Genomic DNA, 23,245 nt, shown 5'->3' with positions numbered 1-23,245 from the left:
AGAGCTCTGATCTTTGGAAGTATGAATTTTTCCTACTTTTGATAAATATTTCCTCCCTGTTTATGATTAGGAGTGGGTTTTTCTCATGGTCTAACCAGGTGATGGTTATACTTATGAACATAAAACAAATTGTGTGTAACGTTTAAATTCTAATCCTTAAAACATGAAAGAACTCTCCAGTTGTCCTTAAAACTTCAGGGGAAGAATCTTTATTCACCATGCTCCCCTCTTCCCCCAGTTCTCTTCAGATCAGGTGACTGACTCTCATTTTTGAAATGCTGCTTTCTTTTGGGAGTTGTTATAAGGGAAGGAGCATAATGACACAACCATGTATAAAAACTTGTTAACTATTTGCTAATGTCAAAAGTGTTCAGTATTTATAAATACATGAAGTTTTCACTGTAGTTGCTGCTATTCATTACTTACTGTGTGTCAAAACCGTATGAGAAGTACTTTAATAAACCATCTTTAATGCTTTAGAACTTTTCTCCAAGGTGGGAGGATGTGTCCCTACCATCCCTATTGTACCATTGAAAAACCAGCTCCGGATAAGTAATTGCTTAAGTTGTACAGCTACCAAGGCCAAGGTTATTGCTACCCTAAACTTGCCGTCAGTTTGTACTGTGGTGGTTCTTAAATTTTATGTTCATTAGAATCACCCCAGCTCTTAAAAAAAATACATATTCCTGGGCTTATCTGTCAAGGATTTGCCTCATAAGTAATTCTTTTTTTTTTTTGCGGTATGCGGGCCTCTCACTGTTGTGGCCTCTCCCGTTGTGGAGCACAGGCTCCGGACGCGCAGGCTCAGCGGCCATGGCTCACGGGCCCAGCCGCTCTGCGGCATGTGGGATCTTCCCGGACCGGGGCATGAACCCGTGTCCCCTGCATCCCTGCATCGGCAGGTGGACTCAACCACTGCGCCACCAGGGAAGCCCCCTCATAGGTAATTCTGATATCTGTGATCCTTGCATCAAACTTGGAGAAAACACTGCCATACATACAGACTTCTATTACCAGATGTTGCTTCATGTGGAAAACAACTACTTTTACACGAAACCTATTCCCATACGGACTGAAGTTTTTGCTTTTTATGAACATTTTGAAATATTTGTTACGTTAGCAGGAGTTCATGTGATTATATAGTATCTTATCAGTTGAGGATTTTCACCTTCCTCTCTTTAAGACATGTTTAGAATTTTTAAACCAATAATACAAAATGCATATATTGATTTCTTCTCTACTGCATTTTGAGCATATTTAATTTTTTAATTGGATCATGTTTTGCATCCAAGTATTGTGGCTTTTCCAGGTCATCCTAATTTGAAGCAACACATTACTTAGTCAATTGATTGGATCTTTCATCTTTTTAAAAGAAGAAACATTATCTAGATGTAAAAACCTGTCAAATTTCTGTGATATTTTTCAGCTTTACGCTTTAGGTTCAGTACAGAGGAAAGAGCCCTGGATTGTCGAAAGACCTTGTACAACTTGGCCAGTTATTTGACCTTGGTTATGCCATATAACCTTTCTTAATCAGTTTCCCTATCTGTACAATAGAGACCATACATGGCTTGATGGCATGCCCTGTTTCCTATTGTTTTGATCAAAAGAGTATGTGAAAGTTCCTGTGAAAACTGAAAGCCTATTCAAATAAGAGGTGGTGGTATTTTCAGAAGCTTGTGGATGAATGAAGCATCTATTTTAGTGCTGTTCACAACTTAGTCTCATAATAGTGAGTGCTTACTGAGGGGCTCTATGGAGGTACACTAATTGCTTCTTTGGGAGATGTCTTTAGCTGTCTAGAATGGAGAACAAAAAGGTTTTAGAGAAGTTAATATAGATGGAGTACCTTCATGCTCATCATTTCACTTAGAGCTCGTTATATTATTTTAGACACACTCTAGGTAAGTTTTGTAGTTTGATTTCCTAGTTCATAACAGAAGGGGTTTTGTAAGCTGTACTAGCCTGACAGTTTGTGCTTTTTTGTTTAAAAAAAAATCTTGTGGAGCTATTTATTGCATGGAAATTCAGACCTAAGTAGTTGCTTAGCCCTGAGAATAAGGCTGTGTTTCAGCATAGTACAGCAGTGTTCTTCAGGAAGATAACTTTCCTGGGTAGCTACTATCTTTTCGAAATTTCATGATGACAGAGGTTTGGGAAATTTAGAACTATTTCCAGATATTATATTATCAAATTGGTTAAATAGAAATAGAAAATTTGTTGCATAAATCAGTAGATTTGTCTTCCTAAGAATCTTAGGAAATAGGAAAGGCCAGGAGGTGGTGTCTGTATTTGAAATATGGGATGGGCCCATAGAGGGTGAGTTGGAACATAACAGTTAAGTGAATGTGGACTCTTGAGTTTACCAGTGCTCTTAAGTCATATTACAAAAGACCTTTATTTTCATGCAGAATCACTCCTTGTGGCTTTTCTTTGTATAGAGTGGGTTTAAAGCAGACTATAAGAAGCAGATCTTTGGATGGGATGATGGAATTTATAGTCTCTGTCAGTTCTTAAAGATCTATTTTTAGCCATATACTCTTTTTTACCACCTAGAGTTTGACCTTGTTCCCATTCATAAGAATTGAGGAAATGCAGTTTAGACTATCCAGCTTTTTTTGAACTTTAAAACAGATTAGTGGGCTTCCCTGGTGGCGCAGTGGTTAAGAATCTGCCTGCCAATGCAGGGGACACGGGTTCGAGCCCTGGCCTGGGAAGATCCCGCATGCCGCGGAGCAGCTAACCCCGTGCGCCACAACTACTGAGCCCGCGTGCAACAACTACTGAAGCCCGAGTGCCTAGAGCCCATGCTCCGCAACAAGAGAAGCCACAGCAATGAGAAGCCACACACTGCAACGAAGAGTAGCCCCTGCTCGCCACAACTAGAGAAAGTTCGCACGCAGCAACGAAGACCCAACGCAGCCGTGTCCCCTGCATTGGCAGGCGGATTCTTAACCACTGCACCACCAGGGAAGTCCCTGGTATTTGGCTCTTAAATGAATATTCTCACCCTGCTTTTTCCTTTTCCCCCCCCATTTCATCTGAAGGTCCCATATTTTTAGTTTGTCTCATGGCCTTTGAGGACTTTTTTTTTTTAAAGACACGTACTGTTTCTTTTTTCTCATTCATTCATTCATTTATTTATTTATGGCTGTGTTGGGTTTTCGTTTCTGTGCGTGGGCTTTCTCTAGTTGCGGTCAGTGGGGGCCACTCTTCATTGTGGCGCGCAGGCCTCTCGTTGCGGGGGACAGGCTCCAGACGCGCAGGCTCAGTAGTTGTGGCGCATGGGCTTAGTTGCTCTGCGGCATGTGGGGTCCTCCCAGACCAGGGCTCGAACCCGTGTCCCCTGCATTGGCAGGCAGACTCAACCATTGCGCCACCAGGGAAGCCCCTGAGGACTTTTTAATTTGGGTATATTATAGCTATATGCATGTATTTGGTTTTGCAGTGTACATATGGAGTTGGGTTTTTCTAAATGTGTGATTTTTAGATATCCACTGGATTGAACATAGTACGAAAAAGGAAGGTGTAAAATATTTCTTTTCACTACATACTTGTTTTACTGTTCTATTGATGGACTTTTCTGGTGTTTGTTATGCATAAAGCTCGTTTTGTATCATTTATTTAGGGTCTCAGAATCTATAAAAGAGAATTTGAGCAGCTCAGAAGACCCAGGTATACCAGGTATACCTTGTTAGTTTGCTTTCCAAAAAGGTTCTTTCAGTTGTATTCATTTATAGCAGCAGTATATCCGGTTGTTTAACCATATTCCAGTTAGCACGGAGAATGATCCTTTAATGTTTGCTAAACCTATGGGTAAAAAATAACATGTTTATTTAAATTTGCATTTAAAAATTTTTGGTGAGGTTGAACATTCTCATAGGTTTAAATTAATCTTTTAAAAAAGTAGTCATTCATTTTTATGATTCTTAGATGTAGCAGAGCTATTAATCCTTTGTTGATAATATTGGAAATCAGACTTGAATAAGATACAAATTATATAGAGTTAAATTTTTTGTCTATTGATCTTTTCTCTTGAGCTTTCTTTCTCAACTTAAGGTATTGGAAATCCTTTACCCCTCCAACATTAATAGGAGAATTTTTTTCTTATTTTCTTCTAGATGTTTTTAGTGGTTTTATTTTTTAGGAATTAGCCCTTTCATCCATCAAAACATTTTTTGTTGCATGCTGTGAGGATCTAAGTAAGTCCTCTCTGCCACATTTCCCAAGTAGATAACTAATATTTCAAAACCACTTATTTAAACCCACAAGTTAATTTGAAAAACAAATCTTTCCATCCAAAATCTGGGTTGTTCGGTTTTCTTTATATTCGTTTCGCCTATTTTATAAGGATATTTTTGAGCATTTTGTACTTTTTTCATAATTTTTTTTGAATAGGATCTCTTCATTAGATATTTTTATTGCTGGCAAATAGCAAAAATACTAAACATGAAAAAAAAATTTTTTACATCTTTTATCTGGTATCTTACCTACTTTAAAAGTCTGGAAATAAGTACAAGGAATATTAGGAAATAATTCATTTTTGATAAGCACTTTATAATTGTATATATTTATGCCGCCTCCTACCCCTCTCCAATAGGTTGAAAGAGTAATGGCAGGATAAATGATATTTTAAAATAAAACTATCCTGGTGATTTAAATTCTTAACGAAATCTGCAAAAGGGATAATAGTGACTTTGCACATCTTTAAAATGTTACACAAAAAAATATAAGTGAAAATCACTGCCTACCATCTAGTAGGCACTAATGTTACATTTCTCTTAGAATAAGACTTTTATGAGCAATTCCTTTTGGTAAAATTTATGCATATGTATTTAAAATACTGCCACTGTTTTTTCCTTTGGGTTGATAGTTCTATGGCATGAAAACTAAATCTAGCTAATCCATGTGCTCTAAAGCAGGTAGCTTTATTTTTCTCCTTTACAAAAGTAATGATCTTAGAGTCATGGAATTTTGCTATGAGTTTTAAGTCCTTGGATGGTACTTGGGCTACCCTCTTAATTTCATAGATGGAGGAACTGAGTTCTAGACAAATTTACTGTGGTCTCACAGCTTGTTTGTGATAGACTAGGAGACTCATTCATATGTCCCTTTATAGTAAGTCTTCCAAAAAGGTTATCCATACTTGGTTTGAATGAAGACATCATCACTTTCTTGGACAACAGGGAAAGTCTACATGTCTTTGGAGAAAAAAATTTCTTCCTGCATCTTCTGTGTTGGTGCTAGTTTTGTTCCTTCTCCCTCCCCATAGAGTGTCTTCTCGTGATAGCTGCTCAAGTATTTGAAAGCCACTGTTTACCTATGGACTGACAGTTGACTGACCAGCTTATGATATTTAATAAACACTTTTTAACATGGATTATTTCATTTAATGAATGTCATGTGCTTTTCTGTCTAAATATACCTTCTTTTAGCCATTTTTAGGTCTGATGGACTATCCTTGTTACTTCTCTGTGTGTTTCTATTTGGATCTCTGTGAGACAACTGTCTTGTGGCTTGGTTAGTATTACAGAGTCTGGTGGTCCTATCACTAAGCCCTATTCTGATAACAGTACTTTTATTATTGCAGTTTCAGCTACTTTGACAGTCTTTTCTAGCCTGCTGTCAACTTAAACCTTTGTTTTTCTCACGTATGGCCTTGCCCATTTTGTCTTTGTACAGCTGACTTTTTGATCCCAACTGCAGAAACGTAGATTATCCATAAACTCTAAAGTGGAGACTGCTTTAATATGAAGTGTTTGTAATTGGTTAGTTTATTTTTTGTTTACCTGGTCATTATCATCTATGTAGGAGAGGGCGGAACTGTGATGGCCTTCTGCTTGGTGATCTGAAGAGCTTGCATTTCTCTCTTCAGATTTTTTTTTTTTTTCCCCTGTACGCGGGCCTCTCACCGTTGTGGCCTCTCCCGTTGCGGAGCACAGGCTCCGGACCCGCAGGCTCTGCGGGCCACGGCTCACCGGCCCAGCCACTCCGCAGCACATGGGATCCTCCCGGACCGGGGCACGAACCCGTGTCCCCTGCATCGGCAGGCGGACTCTGAACCACTGCACCACCAGGGAAGCCCTCTCTCTTCAGATTTTAATTTAGTTGGGAGAACATGGTCAGTCCATAAAGGGGTCTGGGAAGAGTCGGAAAGTGATGTTTGACTGTTAAAGCTTACTCTTTTTTTGATACTTCATGTAGTTTTTGTTTGTTTGTTTGTTTGTTTCATTTTTCTTTTGGCCGCCCAGCTTGTAGGATCTTAGTTCCCTGACCAGGGATTGAACCCGGGCCCTCGGCAGTGAAAGTGCAGAGTTCTAACCACTGGACCGCCAGGGAATTCCCACTTCACATAGTTTAAAACAACAACAGGGACTTCTCAGGCAGTCCAGTGGTTAAGACTCCGAGCTTCCATTGCAGGGGGCACCAGGTTTGATCCAAGGTCGGGGAACTAAGATCCTGCATGCTGTGTGGCACAGCCAAAAAAAAAAAAAAAAAAATAACAACAAAAGTCCTAACAAAGAGCCACAATTGTAATTGTATTCCATTTTTTTGGACTCTAAGCTGAAAAAAAATTTTTTTTCTTATTTTGCACCCAGTGTTTCCACAGTAGCTCAGTGGAATGAATGTTTTGAATTTAGTGCAAGAGAGACCTTTTATGAACTCAAGATATTGCATGGAAGTATTTATTTACCTGAGACCCTTAAATATCCCCTTCCTCCCTCCAGTGAACTTGATTTAGATGTGTAGACAACTTTGAGGGAAGAGAAGGGCACTTTGGCTGCTTTCTTGTCTCGAGGAGTAGCTAAATCTAGGGTTCTATGAAATGATTCCTAGTGGCAAAGCTTCAGTTTGGACACTGTTCCATAGGATAATGGCTGAGTTTAAATGTGGATATTTCCTACTTCAAGATCTATCGGCCTGAAAGGTAGATTTGTAATTTGAAAATTGAGCTGGCTTAGGTTACCAGTGTGAGGGGGAGGATAGGTTTCAGTCAACAAGGGCATGCTGAACAATCTACCAGGAAATGGAATGTGACCAGAAACTGCAAGATGTCTCTTTCATACCTAAGAACCCATCTACTTGACTTAGCTTTAACCAGTAAAAAAAAAATATTCTTAGGGTTTAGAACTATATTTCCTTTTTCCTAGTCCAAATATGTGTTGTTAGTGATCTGCGGCATTGATCTTTGACATGGCACACTAATGTTAATGGCTGGCTTGTAGAGCTGCTGTGGCTATCATTGAATTGTGGTAGGGCAGCAGGGAGGTTACTTGAAACACCTGGGTTGTAGCAATTGTGGAGGGTCCGAAAAGGCCTGGTAAAAGGAGTTTCGAATGCTTTTGTTTAAGCAGTAGGAACATTCCTGCTCAGGGTTTTGACATAATGAAATTGTTTTAGGATGAAGACTCTCACAAATGTATGTACTTATTAGAATAGAAGAAAGAGTCTGAAGACAAACAGTTAAAAAACTGCTTTGCAGATACAGTTGTCCTTCAGTATCTGGAGTGGGGGTGGGGATTAGTTCAGGAGTGTGGTCCCCCCTCACACACACACCCCGCTTCCCGCCCCCCCCCCCCAAGATACCAAAATCCATGGATTCTTCAAATGCCTTATATAAAGTGGTGTAGTACAGTCGACCCTTTGTATCCCAGGTTGGTTGATTCCCAGGATGTGGAACCCTGGAATATGGAGGGCCGACAGTATTCAATTCATTGTGGTAACACTCAAAATAATAAATAATTTTACCCCCAAACTGTCTAAAATTGCAAGTGTCCCTTGATGTTTAGGCCTCTCTGCATTCCTCTTTGATTTTCTTTGAAATACTTTGCTAGTGAGAACTATCAATTGTTACTATGTATAAGACCTTTTTTTAGGATGGACACCAATGAAAGCTGGTTGTTTTGAATCAAAGTTATAAACTTTGAAAGACTAAGTTTCTTTTCAACCAGATACTGATCTGCATGATTTAACTCTAAACAAAAAATTTTTTTAATAACAAAGAATACACAGGCAACATCTTATAATTTTTTATCCTTTTACTGTCTATCCCAAATATTTACTTAAAGTGCCATAATATAATACTGATATTTTAAATTTTATCCAGACCTTTAAATTTGCCTTTAGACTTTAACAGTGGTTTTCAAAGTGTGGTCCACAGACCAGCAGAATGAGCATGACTTGGGAATTTAAGTTCATGGTTAGAAATTCCTCACTTAGTTTAGAAATGCAAATTCTCAGGCCTGCTTAATTAGAAACTATGGGATTGAGGCCTAACAGTCTGTTGTTTGTTTTTTTAACGTCTTTATTGGAGTATAATTGCTTTACAATGGTGTGATAGTTTCTGCTTTATAACAAAGTGAATCAGTTATACATATACATATATCCCCTTATCTCTTCCCTCTTGCATCTCCCTCCCTCCCACCCTCCCTATCCCACCCCTCTAGGTGGTCACAAAGCACCGAGCTGATCTCCCTGTGCTATGCGGCTACTTCCCACTAGCTATCTGTTTTACATTTGGTAGTGTATATACGTCCATGCCACTCTCTCACTTCGTCCCAGCTTACCTTTCCCCCTCCCCGTGTCCTCAAGTCCATTCTCTAGTAGGTCTGTGTCTTTATTCCCATCTTGCCCCTAGGTTCTTCATGACCTTTTTTTTTTTTTAAGATTCCATATATTTGTGTTAGCATACGGTATTTTTCTCTTTCTGACTTACTGCACTCTGTATGACAGATTGTAGGTCCATCCACCTCACTACAAATAACTCAATTTCGTTTCTTTTTATGGCTGAGTAATATTCCATTGTATATATGTGCCACATCTTCTTTGTCCATTCATCTATCGATGGACACTTAGGTTGCTGCCATGTCCTGGCTATTGTAAATAGAGCTCCAATGAACATTGTGGTACATAACTCTTTTTGAATTATGGTTTTCTCAGGGTATATGCCCAGTAGTGGGATTGCTGGGTCGTATGGTAGTTCTATTTTTAGTTTTTTAAGGAACCTCCATTCTGTTCTCCATAGTGGCTGTATCAATTCACATTCCCACCAACAGTGCAAGAGGGTTCCCTTTTCTCCACACCCTCTCCAGCATTTATTGTTTGTAGATTTTTTGATGATGGCCATTCTGACCGGTGTGAGATGGTATCTCACTGTAGTTTTGATTTGCATTTCTCTAATGATTAATGATGTTGAGCATTCTTTCATGTGTTTGTCGGCAGTCTGTATATATTCTTTGGAGAAATGTCTGTTTAGGTCTTCTGCCCATTTTTTGGATTGGGTTGTTTAACAGTCTGTTTTTAACAAGTAAACCCTCCATATGATTCTGGTGCAAGACCAGAGTTTGAGAACCATTGATTTAAAGCAAAGAAAGGATGTCATTTCTTTCCTCAGAATTATTTAAGATATGAAATTCAGAAGGAAAGGGGTGGGATAGAGCATATAATTAATGGAAAATCATGACTTTGTGGGTCACTTTCATTGCTAGTGTAAAGGCTGTTACTGATCTTTATTTCTCTTAAACTACAAAAATAATTTTGGACTGTCAAAACAATTTACTATTAGAATTAATGAAGGAAGATTAAGTTTGGGATGATTTTTGTCTCCTGAATGGCCCTTACTTAATGGAATCTCTTGTTAGATCACTTGTTAAATATTTTCATTCCTAATCCAGTTCAGAATACTGGCTAGAGGAAATATATAAAATGATAGCAGATACTTCCAGTGTATTGGCAATGGAAATACTTCACACTGATTATGTGGGTGGGGAACTAACACTTATTATTTTCATATGTCCATGAGAAAGAGCTTTCATGGTTTAACAACTTTATTGAATTATAATTCATATACCATCTAATTCATTCATTTAAAGTATGTAGTTCATTAGCTTTTAGTACATTCCCAGAGTTGGGCAAATATCAGCATAATCTAATATTTCCTAATAAATTGATTTACTCCAGATATTGATCATATAAGAATTAAGTCAGTGAAAGCAACTCAGGTGTCTTCCAACAGATGAATAGATAAAGTGTGGTGTAGAGTAAAGTGGAATGTTATTCAACCTTAAAAAGGAAGGTTATTCTATTCTGTACTATTGGAATACAGTTGATTAACAATGCTGTGTTAGTTTCAGGTGTACAGCAAAGTGATTCAGTTATATTCTTTTCAAGTTCTTTTCCCATTTAAGTTATTACAGAGTATTGAGCAGATTTCCCTGTGCTATATATACTGTAGGTCCTTGTTGGTTATCTGTCTTAAGGAAGGTAATTCTGACATGTGCTACAACATGAATGAACCTTGAGAACATTATGCTGAATGAAATAAGCCAGTCATAAAAGATAAATTCTGTATGATTCCACTTACATGAGGTGTTTAGAGTAGTCAAATTCATAGATAGTAGAAAGGGGAATGGTGTTTGCCAGGGGCTGGAGAGAAGGGGGAATCAGGAGTACAGGGTTTCAGTTGCAAGATGAAAAGAGTTCTGGAGATGGGTGGTGGTAATGGTTGCACAACAATGTGAATATGCTTAACACCCCTGAACTGTACACTTAAATAGTGTGTGTTTGTGTGTGTTTTACCATAGTTAAAAATTGAAAAAAGAAATAAGTTAAAATGTGCTGCGTTTTCAATTATTTTAAATGTCTTTGTAGAATCCTCCTTTTTATAAGCTGGAAGATTTTAATATTAAAGTATTTTCTAAGTTGCCAGGTACTAATTCACATTTGGTGTGACACAGTGCAGTCACTACATTTTTAAAGATTTTTTAGTATTTTTTAAAAATTGAGATATAATTCATATACCATAACATTCACCTTTGAAAGTGTACAATTCAGTGTGTTTTTAGCATATTCACAGAATCGTGCAGCTATCACCATTGTCTAATTTTGGAACATTTTCATCATCCCCCACAAAAAACCCTGTTAGCCATAAGCAGTCATTCTCCTCTCCCCCTCTCTTCCGTTACCCAGCCCCTTGCAACCACTAATCTTTCTACGGATTTGCCTGTGCTAGACATTTTTTATAAATGGAATCATACAATATGTAACCATTAGCATCTGACTTCATTTAGCACAATATTTTCAAGGTTTATACATAAAATAACATGTATCAGTACTTCATTCCTTTTTATGGCCAAATTCCATTGTATGGCTGTACAGCATTTTCTTTATTCGTTCATCCATTGATGAACTTTGGGTCATTTCCACCTTTTGGTTATTATGAGTATTGCTGCTGTGACCATTCATGTACAAGTTTTTGTGTACATATATTTTCAGTTCTCAGGTATTGTACCTAGGAGTGGAATTGCTGGGTTGTATGGTAACTCTGTTTAATTTTTTGAGAAACTGACAAATTGTTTTCCAGAGATGCTGTACCATTTTGCGTTCTCACCAGCAATGGATGAGGGTTCCAGTTGCTCCACATCCTTAAGGACACGACACTTTTTATTGTCTTTTTAATTGTAGCGCCATGTTAATGTCTGTGGAGTCATATCACTGGTTTGATTTACATTTCTCTGGTGACTGCTGATGTTGATCCATTTGTGTATCTCAGGTGCTTATCACTTGCATATCTTCTTTGGAGAAATGTCTGTTCAGATCCTTTGCCCATTTTTAAAGTATTGATAGGTTATTTGTCATTTTAATTGTTGAATTGTAAGTGTGTTATGTATTCTGAATACAAATCTCTAGTCAGATATGTGACTTGCAGATATTCCCTTCTCTGGATTGTTTTCACTTTCTTGTTATGTTCAGTGCACAAAAGTTTTAAATTTTGGTATAATCCATTTAGTCTTTTTTTTTCTTTTGTTCCTTTTGCTTTTTGTATCATAGTATATTACAGTATTGCCTAACCCAAGGTCATGAATTTACTCCTATGCTTCATTCTAGGAGTTTTATGAGTTTAGCTCTTATATTTAAGCTTATGATCCACTTTGCGTTAATTTTGTATGTGGTGTGAGGTAGGGGTCCAAATTCATTCTCTTGCTTGTTGTCATGGCATTATTAATTGAAAAGGCTGTTCTTTCCCCATCATGTGTTTTAAAAATGGAAATGAATATAATTTTAAGATGGAAATGTACTTGTTTTTTAAAATTTCAGTGGTTGTATAGGTGATATTTTCTTTATGTTATTGTTTATTTTCCAAATATCTATAACAGAACTTTGGTAACAAAAAATATATTTACACCAGAGTATTAACAGTGCTTATTTCTAAAGGATGAGATGGGAATAGAGGAAGGGGAAGTGATAACTTTCATTTATTACATTAATACTTTTAAAATGTATTATGACCTTTTTTTCTTTTTTTGCGGTACGCGGGCCTCTCACTGTTGTGGCCTCTCCCGTTGCGGAGCACAGGCTTCCGGACACGCAGGCTCAGCGGCCATGGCTCACAGGCCCAGCCGCTCCGCAGCATGTGGGATCTTCCTGGACCGGGGCACGAACCCGCGTACCCTGCATCGGCAGGCGGACTCTCAACCACTGCGCCACCAGGGAAGCCCTATTATGACCTTTTTTATTTTATTTTATTTTTTTGCGCGGGCCTCTCACTGTTGTGGCCTCTCTCGTTGCGGAGCAGAGGCTCCGGACGCGCAGGCTCAGCGGCCATGGCTCATGGGCCCAGCCACTCTGCGGCATGTGGGATCTTCCCGGGCCGGGGCACGAACCTGTGTCCCCTGCATTGGCAGGCGGACTCTCAACCACTGTGCCACCAGGGAAGCCCTATGACCTTTTTTAAATTAAAAAAGTAGAAGATAATTCTTGTCTCTCTTCATTATGCTGATTTACTTAAATGATATGGCAGCTTTTAGACTAGGGCCAAAGGTGCTTTGTTTAATTTTAGTGTTTTGGTTTTTTTTTTTAGGACGGTGTTTTCAAAGAATGCTTTCTGTTCCTCTAGTGATAGTTTCCAAAGTCAGAGGGTTCTATTACAGAAGAGGGAAGGAAACTAACACTCACTTAGTGCCTATTATTGACACTATGCTTTTATATACATGTTAATTCTTCACATTTTTGCAGATAGAAAAACGAGTGCTAGACACAGCAAGTGACTTACACTGTCACATGGCTTAGTAATTGCTTAAGAGCAAGAACTAGAGTCAGGGTTGTATCACTCCAGAGCTTAGGTTTTCTCTGTGCTTCTCTGTGCTGAGTACTTTAGTAAGCAATTCCTCGAATGCTTAGATAAGCATGTGCTTATAGATGAATGAGTGATATAATGGTGGGAGGACTCCTGATGGAGAAATAGATATTAAAGAGAAAAGATTAATAATGGAAATTGTGGGACTTCCCTGGTGGTCCAGTGGTTAAGACTCTGTGCTTCCAATGCAGGGGGCACAGGTTCGATCCCTGGTGGGGGAACTAAGGTCCCACATCCCACGAGGCACAGCCAAAAAGTAAATATTAAAAAAAAAAAAGGAAATTATAAAGTGACTTGAGGGAACTAGGACTTTAGAACTTGATGAAAGCAAGTATTTAATTGTATTTGTCATGGTACCCAAAGCATGTTAGGCATTATACATTTCCCTGCCTATGAAATATTTTAAACTTGATTCCAAAAATTTGGCCAAGTGCTGTAAGAGGAAAGAAAATAATGAGAGTAATGTGAGTTCATTTTAATAAAGATGAAGAGGTTTTTTCTCATTTATTTAGTAAATAAACATTACATTTCTTTGATGTTCCAAATATTGCTCTGGGTTTGAGAATAGAGCAGTTAAGAAAGACATCTAGTTTTCCTTTTCTCTGCTTTCTCTTTAACTGAATTGACATTAGTTTCTACTGAAAAGTTAAGACTTCATAGATTAGAAACTGCTATTCTGTGTCTGGTGCCTTTTAGGATTGATTCTTGAGCCACTGGGGGCAGTTGGATGTGAATCAACTGTATGAATCATTCTCGTGAAACAGTTTTCAAAACAGGAAGATGGAAGTCAAATTGTTTAAGCCCACACTGAAAACTTGTATGACAGTTGTTTGTATCTAGGGGGTGAACGCACCCCCCCCAATAAATATTGAGTGCCTGCTTTTTTAAAAATTAATTAATTTAATTTTGGCTGCGTTGGGTCTTCGTTGCTATGTGTGGGCTTTCTCTAGTTGTGGCGAGCAGGGGCTACTCTTCGTTGCGGTGCATGGGCTTCTCTCATTGCGGTGGCTTTTCTTGTTGTGGAGCACAGGCTCTAGGTGCGCGCGCTCAGTAGTTGTGGCGCACGGGCTTGGTTGCTCGTGGCATGTGGGATCCTCCTGGACCAGGGCTTGAAACCATGTCCCCTGCATTGGCAGGCAGATTGTTAACTCACCTGGGAAGTCCGAGTGCCTGCTTTTTATAAGAATTTTTTGCTGGGCTCTGAGGATAACATGCTATGGTTAAACTTAGACTAAGGATGTGAAGTCAGATATATAAGTTGTTGTCTGTGATAAATACAGGGCAGAAATAAGCATATGCTCTAAAAAATGTAATAAGCTTCTAAGATTTAGAGAAAGGGGGAGAGGATATTTGGTTGGACTATCTGGAAATACTTCAGAGAATGCTTTTAGCATGGGATATTATTTTGACTATCAAATATTAGAGAGGATGGGTTGGATAGAGAATAAGTAAGTAGAGTAAAAAGGGGAAGAAGCAGGGCCAGGGGACAGAAGGAAGCCAAGGCAATAAGTGTGAACATAAGCCCAGAGGTGAGCACAATGTTTTGGGAGAAGGGGTTGACACTCTTACTGTGTAGCATCTGCTTTCTATTCCTGTGTTATACCGTACTCCAGCTCTGCCATACCCCCACCCCAAATAACAAAAACAAGTGTTCAGGAGAAGTATTTTAATCTGGAAATAATTGAAGAATTGTGAGCCATATACATACATATATATATATATGTGTGTGTGTGTATAATTTTCTTTTTCGTACTTTTTGTGGGACTCAACTCTCAGTCCAGAAAATAAAAGTAATCACGACAAACTAGATCTCGAACATTTTGCTTTGTTGTTTAATTTACACATATTCTTGCGAATACTGTGTTCTGGTGTAATTTGGTCCGTAATAGCAGTTAAATTGGACTTGTGTTGTCTTCTAGGTCGTTAGTGCTGTGACCTTCTGGTCTTCTTTCCTTGGTTTTATTTAACTTTGAATTCTGGGAGGAAAGATACCATGTAAATTTAATAAAAGATTCCTCTTCCCTTTTTGGTTCTTCCCAAATCTTCATGGAACTTTCAGGGAAGAGGCCTTGGGTGGGTGGGCAGTGGGAAAGTTCTGCGAATTTGGTTAAGAAATGAAGAGGGATTGTCTTTTGGGCAACTAGTCAATTTAGTGCATTTATGGATTTATGGCATGTGCTTTATCATTGAGAATTTCAATTTAAATGTGAGTGCTGATATTGCCAAATTTCTACTTTTTGTGGATCATTTCAGTCCTCAGCATTTCTATGGAAAATTTTTATTTTATCGATAGCAGAAGAGGTAGAGACTTGGTTCATCTCTGCTACTTCGAGGGATGGTCATGGGTATGTGTATGTGTGTATGTAAAATAAAATTAATCTAAACTTGATGAGTTAAAGATAACTGTCATGTTTCATGCAAGGAAGGGTGCATCGGCCTATATTGTGTTCAGAAGAAGGTAATGCTTTACAAAGAATGTGAAGATTACTGTGAACTATTATCTTCTCAAATACAGTATCCTAATTGAGTAGTGAACAGGTTTATGACCAGGAGAGAGCATGCAGTGCCCAACTTCTCGCTGCTTAACAACTACAGAATGTGTGTGTGATGAGTGATTTTTTTTTTTAAACTAGTGTAGGAGCACTTGATCCCTGCTCAGTTACGTATGAATGATTCTGTAGCTTCCCAGACTAATGTAGGACATTCTCAATGGTGAAATTTTATTAAAGTCATTTAGGTGTCTTAAGAAATGAAAGTGTTCAGTAGAGCCTAGTTTGCCATAGCCCTTTGGAGAATTGTTGCGTCACTGTTTTGGTAAATTTGTGCCTGACTTAAGCATCTTTGAGACATTTTAAAATAAAAACATATGGTTTAGGGAAAAATCTTTTACCCTTAAAGTCTAAAGGTGAGCCTTTAATCTTCTGGAATGTCTGGGTCAACCCTGTGAATTTTTGGTTGTAGCTGTCATTAGTCTGGATAAAATCGAAAGGTTTCTCTTGAGCTAGTGTTTGCCAGCCCCTCTTCCTCCTCCCTCCTTTATGTTTTATTGTAGAAAATGCAAGCTTAACATACAAGTGGAGAGAACAGTACAGTAAACCCCCGTGTGTGTGTCACTTGGCTACAACAGACATAAACTCATAGCTATTGTGGTTTTTATCTAGACCCCCTTGCCTTACTACTAGCGCGTGCGTGCACGCACACACACACACATGCACACTTCAGTTATTCTGAAGTCAGTTCTATACTACATATTATTTTGTCTGTAAATATTTCAGAATCTTTCTGTATAAAAGCTCTTTTGCTGCCTCCCCCCACCACCGCCATCCTGTTCTTTTTAAAAAGTATTCTTGTTGTTGAAAGAGATGTGAAGGAATGAGGTTGAGATGATATAGGTGGGACAGAGTAGAAATTAGGTCCACCTGATACTTGATTTTTCAGACGAGAAGAGGATTGGGTAGACCCAGAACCATAAAGGGGATATGAGCTAGAATTTATTTAAATATCAGAAGATGGCACACGTGTCCTGTGTCGTTCCCCCCGCCGACCCGGTCTTGCATGCCTCCATACAGACTTCTGGTGCCTCGTCTCTCCCTACCCTTTGAATGTTAAAGTGTGTCATGGTTTGGTTTTCAGGACCCCCCCCCCAGCCCCCCATCTGTATTTTTCATTGGTGATCTTTAGTCCTTTGAGTATCATCCATACACCAATAATTCCAAATTTATATCCCCAGCCCAGGTATATTTCTTTTCTGAAGTTCAGATTCATATTTAAAATGCAGTTCTTGATTTCCCTTGCCACTGTGATCAACATCCTTCTCATCACAACCCCACTTCACCTTCCCACTCTGCCATCTTATCACACAGTATGTAATAAACTCTAGGAGTACACCTTTGTCTTAGTTCGGGCCACTATAATGAAGTACCATAGGCTGGGTGGCTTAAAAACAATAGAAATTTATTTCTACAAGATTTTCTGTGGATTTCTAAAAAGTTCCCAAGTTACGCTTATGCTGCTGGTCTGGGAGCCACAACTTGAGAACTACTGGACTTGATAATCACATAATCCTGCCAGCACTAGGATATTACTGTTGTCTGTCTAACAGTAATGATGGAAATAGCCAGTATTTGAGACTAAGTGCCAGGCATTGTGTAAAAGTGCTTTATATGGGGACTTCCCTGGTGGCGCAGTGGTTAAGAATCCACCTGCCAAAGCAGGGGACACGGGTGTGAGCCCTTGTCCGGGAAGATCCCACATGCCGCGGAACAACTAAGCCTGTGTGCCACAACTACTGAACCTGTGCTCTAGAGCCCGTGCTCTACAACGAGAGAAGCCACCACAATGAGAAGTCCGCGCATGGCAATGAATAGTAGCCCCCGCTCAACGCAACTAGAGAAAGCCCACATGCAGCAACGAAGACCCAACACAGCCAAAAATTAATAAATTTATTTTTTAAAAAGTGCTTTATATGTACAATATTGTTTGATTCTCATGGTGATTGGTAGGTATTACCTCTTTTAAAGGGTTAGGTAAATTGTTGACATTCACACAGTAAATAGCAAAGTTGAGACTACCCTGGTCTGCTTGCAAAGACACAAACCATTTTTCTCTTGACAAGTGAGTGGCTTCCAACCTTGGCTGCTTATATATTTAGGACTCCCACATATAGTTTTACTTCTTAATTATTTGGCTTACCAATGTGTTTTTTGGTCGCCAAGACTCCAGGCTGGGAACTGCTACTCATACTTAGTTTGTACTGCCTGATTTTAAGCCCTTATTATGTGTTTATTGCTATATTGCTTATCAGCCTTATCTCCTCAAATTTATAAACTGTTTTGAGGCTATGGACCCTGTCTTTTGATTATTGTGTAGCGCTCAGCAGAATGCTGTTCACATTGTAATGGTTCAGATGTTGTTGAAGGATTGTCATTGTAATCATTTTGGAGGTATATATTAGGCACTCAGATTTAATGCATGGGGTATATAACCAGTTGATTTTGAATATTCACGTCATGGCATTCAAGTTCCTTATCACTTTGCTGCTTTTACATGATTAAAATAAGACAGCACATTAATTTTATTGAGAAAAAATACTTAAATCAGCTGAACATTAAATATAAATCTGAAATGAAAAGTCCTATGTTCTGATTTCAGATTTCCAGAAACAATATATAAGGGAAACTGTTTAGATCCTTTCAGCCTAAAACTATGCATTAAAATGCTTTCCGTATTTTATTTGTATCCGTGTCCACCTGTCAGCTTGAATAATCAATTAATTAATTATAGAAGGGTCTAAATCCATGTAAAAACCAGACTGAATTTCCCTTTTCTTTTTTATCCCTATCTCTTTTATCATTGATCGTAGATAAGGATTTTGTCGTTTCTCTCATATTTGAAAATCTATAATGAGGTGAAGATCAGCTTGTGCCTTAAAACTAGGACAGAGTTGAAATGTAATTGGAAAACTATGGCAGCCTTCTTCATGTGTTCAGGAGGATGGGAACCTGTGTCAGTTTACTAAGATTTTGCTTTACTCTTGTGTTCTATAGAATTTCTTAAATGTATTTATTTTGCAGCTGAGGACTGGGAATTTCACTGCCCTATCCTCATGTAATAGTACAATGAATCCACAGACTCTTTGTTCAAAGTTAGCTATTGATGAGGGGAAATGGGAGGGACAAGATGGGGTGTTACTTTCTTTTTTCTAGGTAAAGTTTCTTCAGCTGAAGATGTGTTTAGCTGTGCAGCAAGTAACTGCTTTCTGTAGAGATTTAAGGCAGCATTACAGGAAGAAGACAACTTGAATTGACTCTAGTTTTGTTGCAGTGATAATGTAAGTAAAAAATGCAAGCCTTAGGAAAGAATGTGGGTGGGGTTAACCAGGGTTTGTTTCGTTGTTATTTCTGTTCTGTCCTTACCTGAGCTGTTTAAGTATGTATGAAATGAACCTTTTATTATTCCAAGACAATTCCTTTTATCTGTCCTCCAAAATGCTCACTGTGAGCCATCAGTTAATATGAGGGATCAACTTTGTTGACTCAGAAAATGTTGAGTTTCTTTAGGAGTTTTTGTTTAAATTCCTCTACTTTAATCTTTATTGCTATGGGTTGGTGGTTCGAAACTTTGGCTGCTAAATGGAATCACCTGGAAAGCATTAAAGGAAAAATTCAGGCCCTACTGGCAGTTAATTTTGATTAAATTGATCTGGGGTGTGTCTTCAGCATTCATGTTTTTAAAACCTCCCCAGATAATTCTAATGTATGGCCAGCATTAAGGAATACTGCCCTAAGTTCTGTTTTTACAGACTCCAGTAACTTCCTTGGAGGAAAAATAAGAGTCATCATGTGTATCCCCACCTCTCCCCCACACCCATCTCAATCCTCTGTAGTTTCTACAGAGGGAAATTAAAGTCAAATCTGAATCTTATGTAAAAGCATAGAAATTTAATCCTGTAATTTTGCAGATATATAGAGTAGGCTTTGAGGAATTTTAAAAATAATGTCTAATCTCCTCTTTGCTCGCTAAACTTATTTTGTCTCTGTTTTAAAAAAAAAGTTCAACACATTTTGATTTATGACAGATTTACCAGATTCCTCGTATATCACAGGACACCAAGGACATCTAGCTCTACTTGGTGAAGCAAGTCTGTCAATTTAAGTTATCTTGTCAGATAATATAGCCAATCTTGTAGTTCACAAAGAAGTATTGTTGCTCTGATATTGTAACTTTTCCTAAATGAGCCGTGTGTGTGTGTGTGTGTGTGTGTGTGTGTGTGTGTGTGTGTGTATTCGATTTTGAGACAGGTGGTACTTTGAGGTGAGTTTGCAAGTTCAGTGAAATATGGGTCTCTGGTTTCTTTTATTTTGGTATCTTTTAACTCACCTTTCTTTCCCTAAGGTGCTTAATTTCCATGCCTGACACCCTACCAGTATTTGACAGCCAGAGTAAATGCCTGTACTTTTTTTTGCGGTACGCGGGCCTCTCACTGTTGCGGCCTCTCCCGTTGCGGAGCACAGGCTCCAGACGCGCAGGCTCAGTGGCCGTGGCTCACGGGCCCAGCCACTCCGCAGCATGTGAGATCCTCCCGGACCGGGGCACGAACCCGTGTCCCCTGCATCAGCAGGCGGACTCTCAACCACTGTGCCACCAGGGAAGCCCCGCCTGTACTTTTATTCTTTTGAGAAATGTAATAGGTCGTTCATTAATTCATTCAACTAGACTATACTCACTGCTCCTGTGTCTTGAGGACCGAGTAAGTCATATGTGGCCCCTGTTTTAGCAGCAGTCCCATACATTCTCATGGGGAGACACAGATATCAAATTTTTCTCTTTTTAGCTAGTGGGAAGCAGCCACATAGCACAGGGAGATCAGCTCAGTGGTTTGTGACCACCTAGAGGGGTGGGATAGGGAGGGTGGGAGGGAGGGAGGTACAAGAGGGAAGAGATATGGGAACATATGTATATGTGTAACTGATTCACTTTGTTATAAAGCAGAAACTAACACACCATTGTAAAGCAATTATACTCCAATAAAGATGTTTAAAAAATAAATCAGATGTTCAAATTTGGAAAAGAAAATTTTTTTCTCTTTTGTGTCAACATTCTATTCCTTTGGCAAATCTTGCTGGCTCCACCTTCAGATTACATTCTGAATATAAATACCTACTCTCCATTTCAGATGCTGTCATCAAACTATTATCTTTTGCCTGGACAACCTCAGTAGCCTCCTAATTTGTCTCCTTCTGTTATTGATCATCTATAGTGTGTTCACAGAACAGCAAGAGTGAGCTTAAAAATGTAAATAGTAATAATATCTTGTGCCCCTGCTCTAATTTGTCCAAAGGCTTCATGGCACACTTAGGCTAAAAGTCAAACTCCTTATCATGGGCTACAAGACCCTACTGGATCTAGGGTCTATCTGCTTTTGTATACCACCTTGGTATCATCTTAAAACATTTCCTTAGGCTCACTGTGCTCCACCCACACTGGTCTTCTTACTCTTAATTCTGAGTGCGTTGCTGCCTGTACATTTTACTGCACGCTCTGCCTGGAAAGCTTTTCCACAGGTTTCCTGTCAGCTGAGTTTGGTTCTTCATCCTGTTCAGGTCTCTGCCACTTTTAAAAGAGAGATTCTTGACCACCAGCTGTAAAAGGGCAAGTTAATATCACAAATAACATTTTAATGCACACACACACACACACACACACTTATGCTTACTAGCTTATTGTTCTCTACCTCTGGAATGTAAATTTCCTCCTGTTAGGTAGGGATTTTGTCCTGTTCACTGCTATAACAAAAGTATCTCGAAACATAATAACCATTAAAAAAATGCTTGAATCAACTGATTAAAATTATGTTTATGATGAGTATAGCAAAGGGCAAATAGATCTGTGAGAGGGACTGCCAGGGAATCCTCCTTTAGTCTCCGCCAGTGTGGCCAGAGTATAAAAGAGCCAGGAGAGGTTTTGAGAGTGGTTCTTAGGGATGATGGTATGGGCAGAGACAGATCAAGCAGGACCTTTTGGTTGGTCCCTGTTAAGAACTAGGGAAGGGCTTCTCCACCTCACCCCATCTGCATCTGTTTTGCAGATCATGAGCATAGATTTTACAGCTCACTTTGTATTTTCTTTTTTCTCTCAATTTGATTCATACGTGAAATTTAGTATCCCCATTAATGGGAAAGGAAGATTCTGAAGAAAATGCAGAATTGAATTCCTTTTTAGAAAGTCTGGTTACTCCGAGCTGTGATTGGCCTTCTTATCATTAGTTTAACTGTGAGGAGTGAAAATAACCTTTTGAACTCTCTTATGGAGAAAGTGGTGGTGTTCTGTAAAAGACATTTCATTCAATATGGTTGTTACTGGCTTGCATAATCCCACCATGTCACCTGGTCTCTGATTAGACCCGGTGTGTGAGTCTGATGAGAGCCAATTATAAGTTACCTCTCAAATTTCCTGTGGCTTTTCTCTCTCCTCCTTTATTAGCTTGATAATCCAGTTGAATGTATTATTGCTTAGAGGTTGGGTAATGACCATGACCAGTTTTTGAAGGCTAGATTCCACATTGGTGGGCAATTTTTTTGTTGACTAGTATAGCCAGAAACATTTTCACATTACTTTTTTCCATTTATCAAAGGAAATAAATATCCAGGCTATTTATGTATTTCTTTTTAGGGTGTTCAGATGTCTTGGAGGAAAGGACTGTAAAGGACTGTGGAAAACTGAGTCCTAAAACTCATTTAATTTGAAGTTGGGCAAAAAAATTACAGTTCTTATTAGGTAAATATTTTCAGATTTTAAGCCCTTTACCTTTAATTTATTTTGCTAAAATATTCTGATAGGACTCCTGTATATTGTCCAGAACCCAGTGTGCTTTATACGTCTGTCATAACGATTTCAGTTTTGACTCAGAAAAGCCTGTGGTCTGTTGTAAAGAAAGCATTTTTTGAAAACAGCTTTATTGAGATATATTTTAGAATACAGACTTTTGAGTCGGACGTGAGTTTGAATTTCTGCTGGCACTGATTAGCTGTGTGACTTTGTCAAAATTGCTCAGTTTTTTAATAGCCTTGGAATACAGTATTTACTTTAAGTTGTAATTAAAATTAGAAAATGATACATGTCAAGTACCTGGCCCTTCAGGTTTCAACAAATGGTAGCACTTTCTAATATTACTAATACTAGCACGTAGGATACTTATCTCTTTCTGTCCTTTGGGATTTTAAAGCCTGGGAACTGAACTGAAATGGACAACAGTGATAGTAAAATCTGATGCTACTGAACACAGTCACACAAATTGATCTGCAAGGCTGAAATTGTTAGTTCAACTACACTGTTCTTTAACTTTTCCTACATTAAGTCTTGGTTTTATTGTATTAATGAGCAGGAGGATTACCTTATTCTGCCCATTTTATAAGAGGTTTCCACTGAATATAGCTGTCTTGCAGAGAATAAAGAGTAACCAGGTGTGTTACTCCATGTACAGTGTTGTATGGCTCTGCCCTCCCCACTTTCACCCCCACCCTCCAGGCCCTTGGGTGGTACCCTGTGTAGGCAAATGTATTTGGGATCTAGATCTCTAGATTTAGGAGAAGTACTTTATTCACATTAAAG

The 23,245-nt window shown here is 38.7% G+C and overlaps 1 protein-coding gene across 5 annotated transcripts in view; it reads left to right on the top strand.

Moving 5' to 3' along the window:
• KANSL1 (KAT8 regulatory NSL complex subunit 1) overlaps window positions 1-23,245 on the top strand; it is a 169,919-nt gene that overhangs the window by 70,960 nt on the left and 75,714 nt on the right. Inside the window, exon 1 of one of the 5 annotated variants that reach the window (XM_060133504.1) lies at window positions 18,947-18,965. The exons of the other annotated variants lie outside the window; for them this stretch is intronic. Within the exon in view, the coding sequence (XP_059989487.1) occupies window positions 18,964-18,965 (2 nt within the window). The 5' untranslated portion in view covers window positions 18,947-18,963. Of the gene's footprint in view, window positions 1-18,946; window positions 18,966-23,245 lie in introns of those variants that run through there. 5 annotated transcript variants of the gene reach the window in all.

The sequence above is a fragment of the Lagenorhynchus albirostris genome, chromosome 20 (genome assembly GCF_949774975.1).
Source record: "Lagenorhynchus albirostris chromosome 20, mLagAlb1.1, whole genome shotgun sequence".
In the NCBI taxonomy this organism is placed as follows: domain Eukaryota; kingdom Metazoa; phylum Chordata; class Mammalia; order Artiodactyla; family Delphinidae; genus Lagenorhynchus; species Lagenorhynchus albirostris.
Note: the sequence above shows the minus strand (reverse complement) of the source record. Positions and strands in the feature narration are given on the sequence as shown.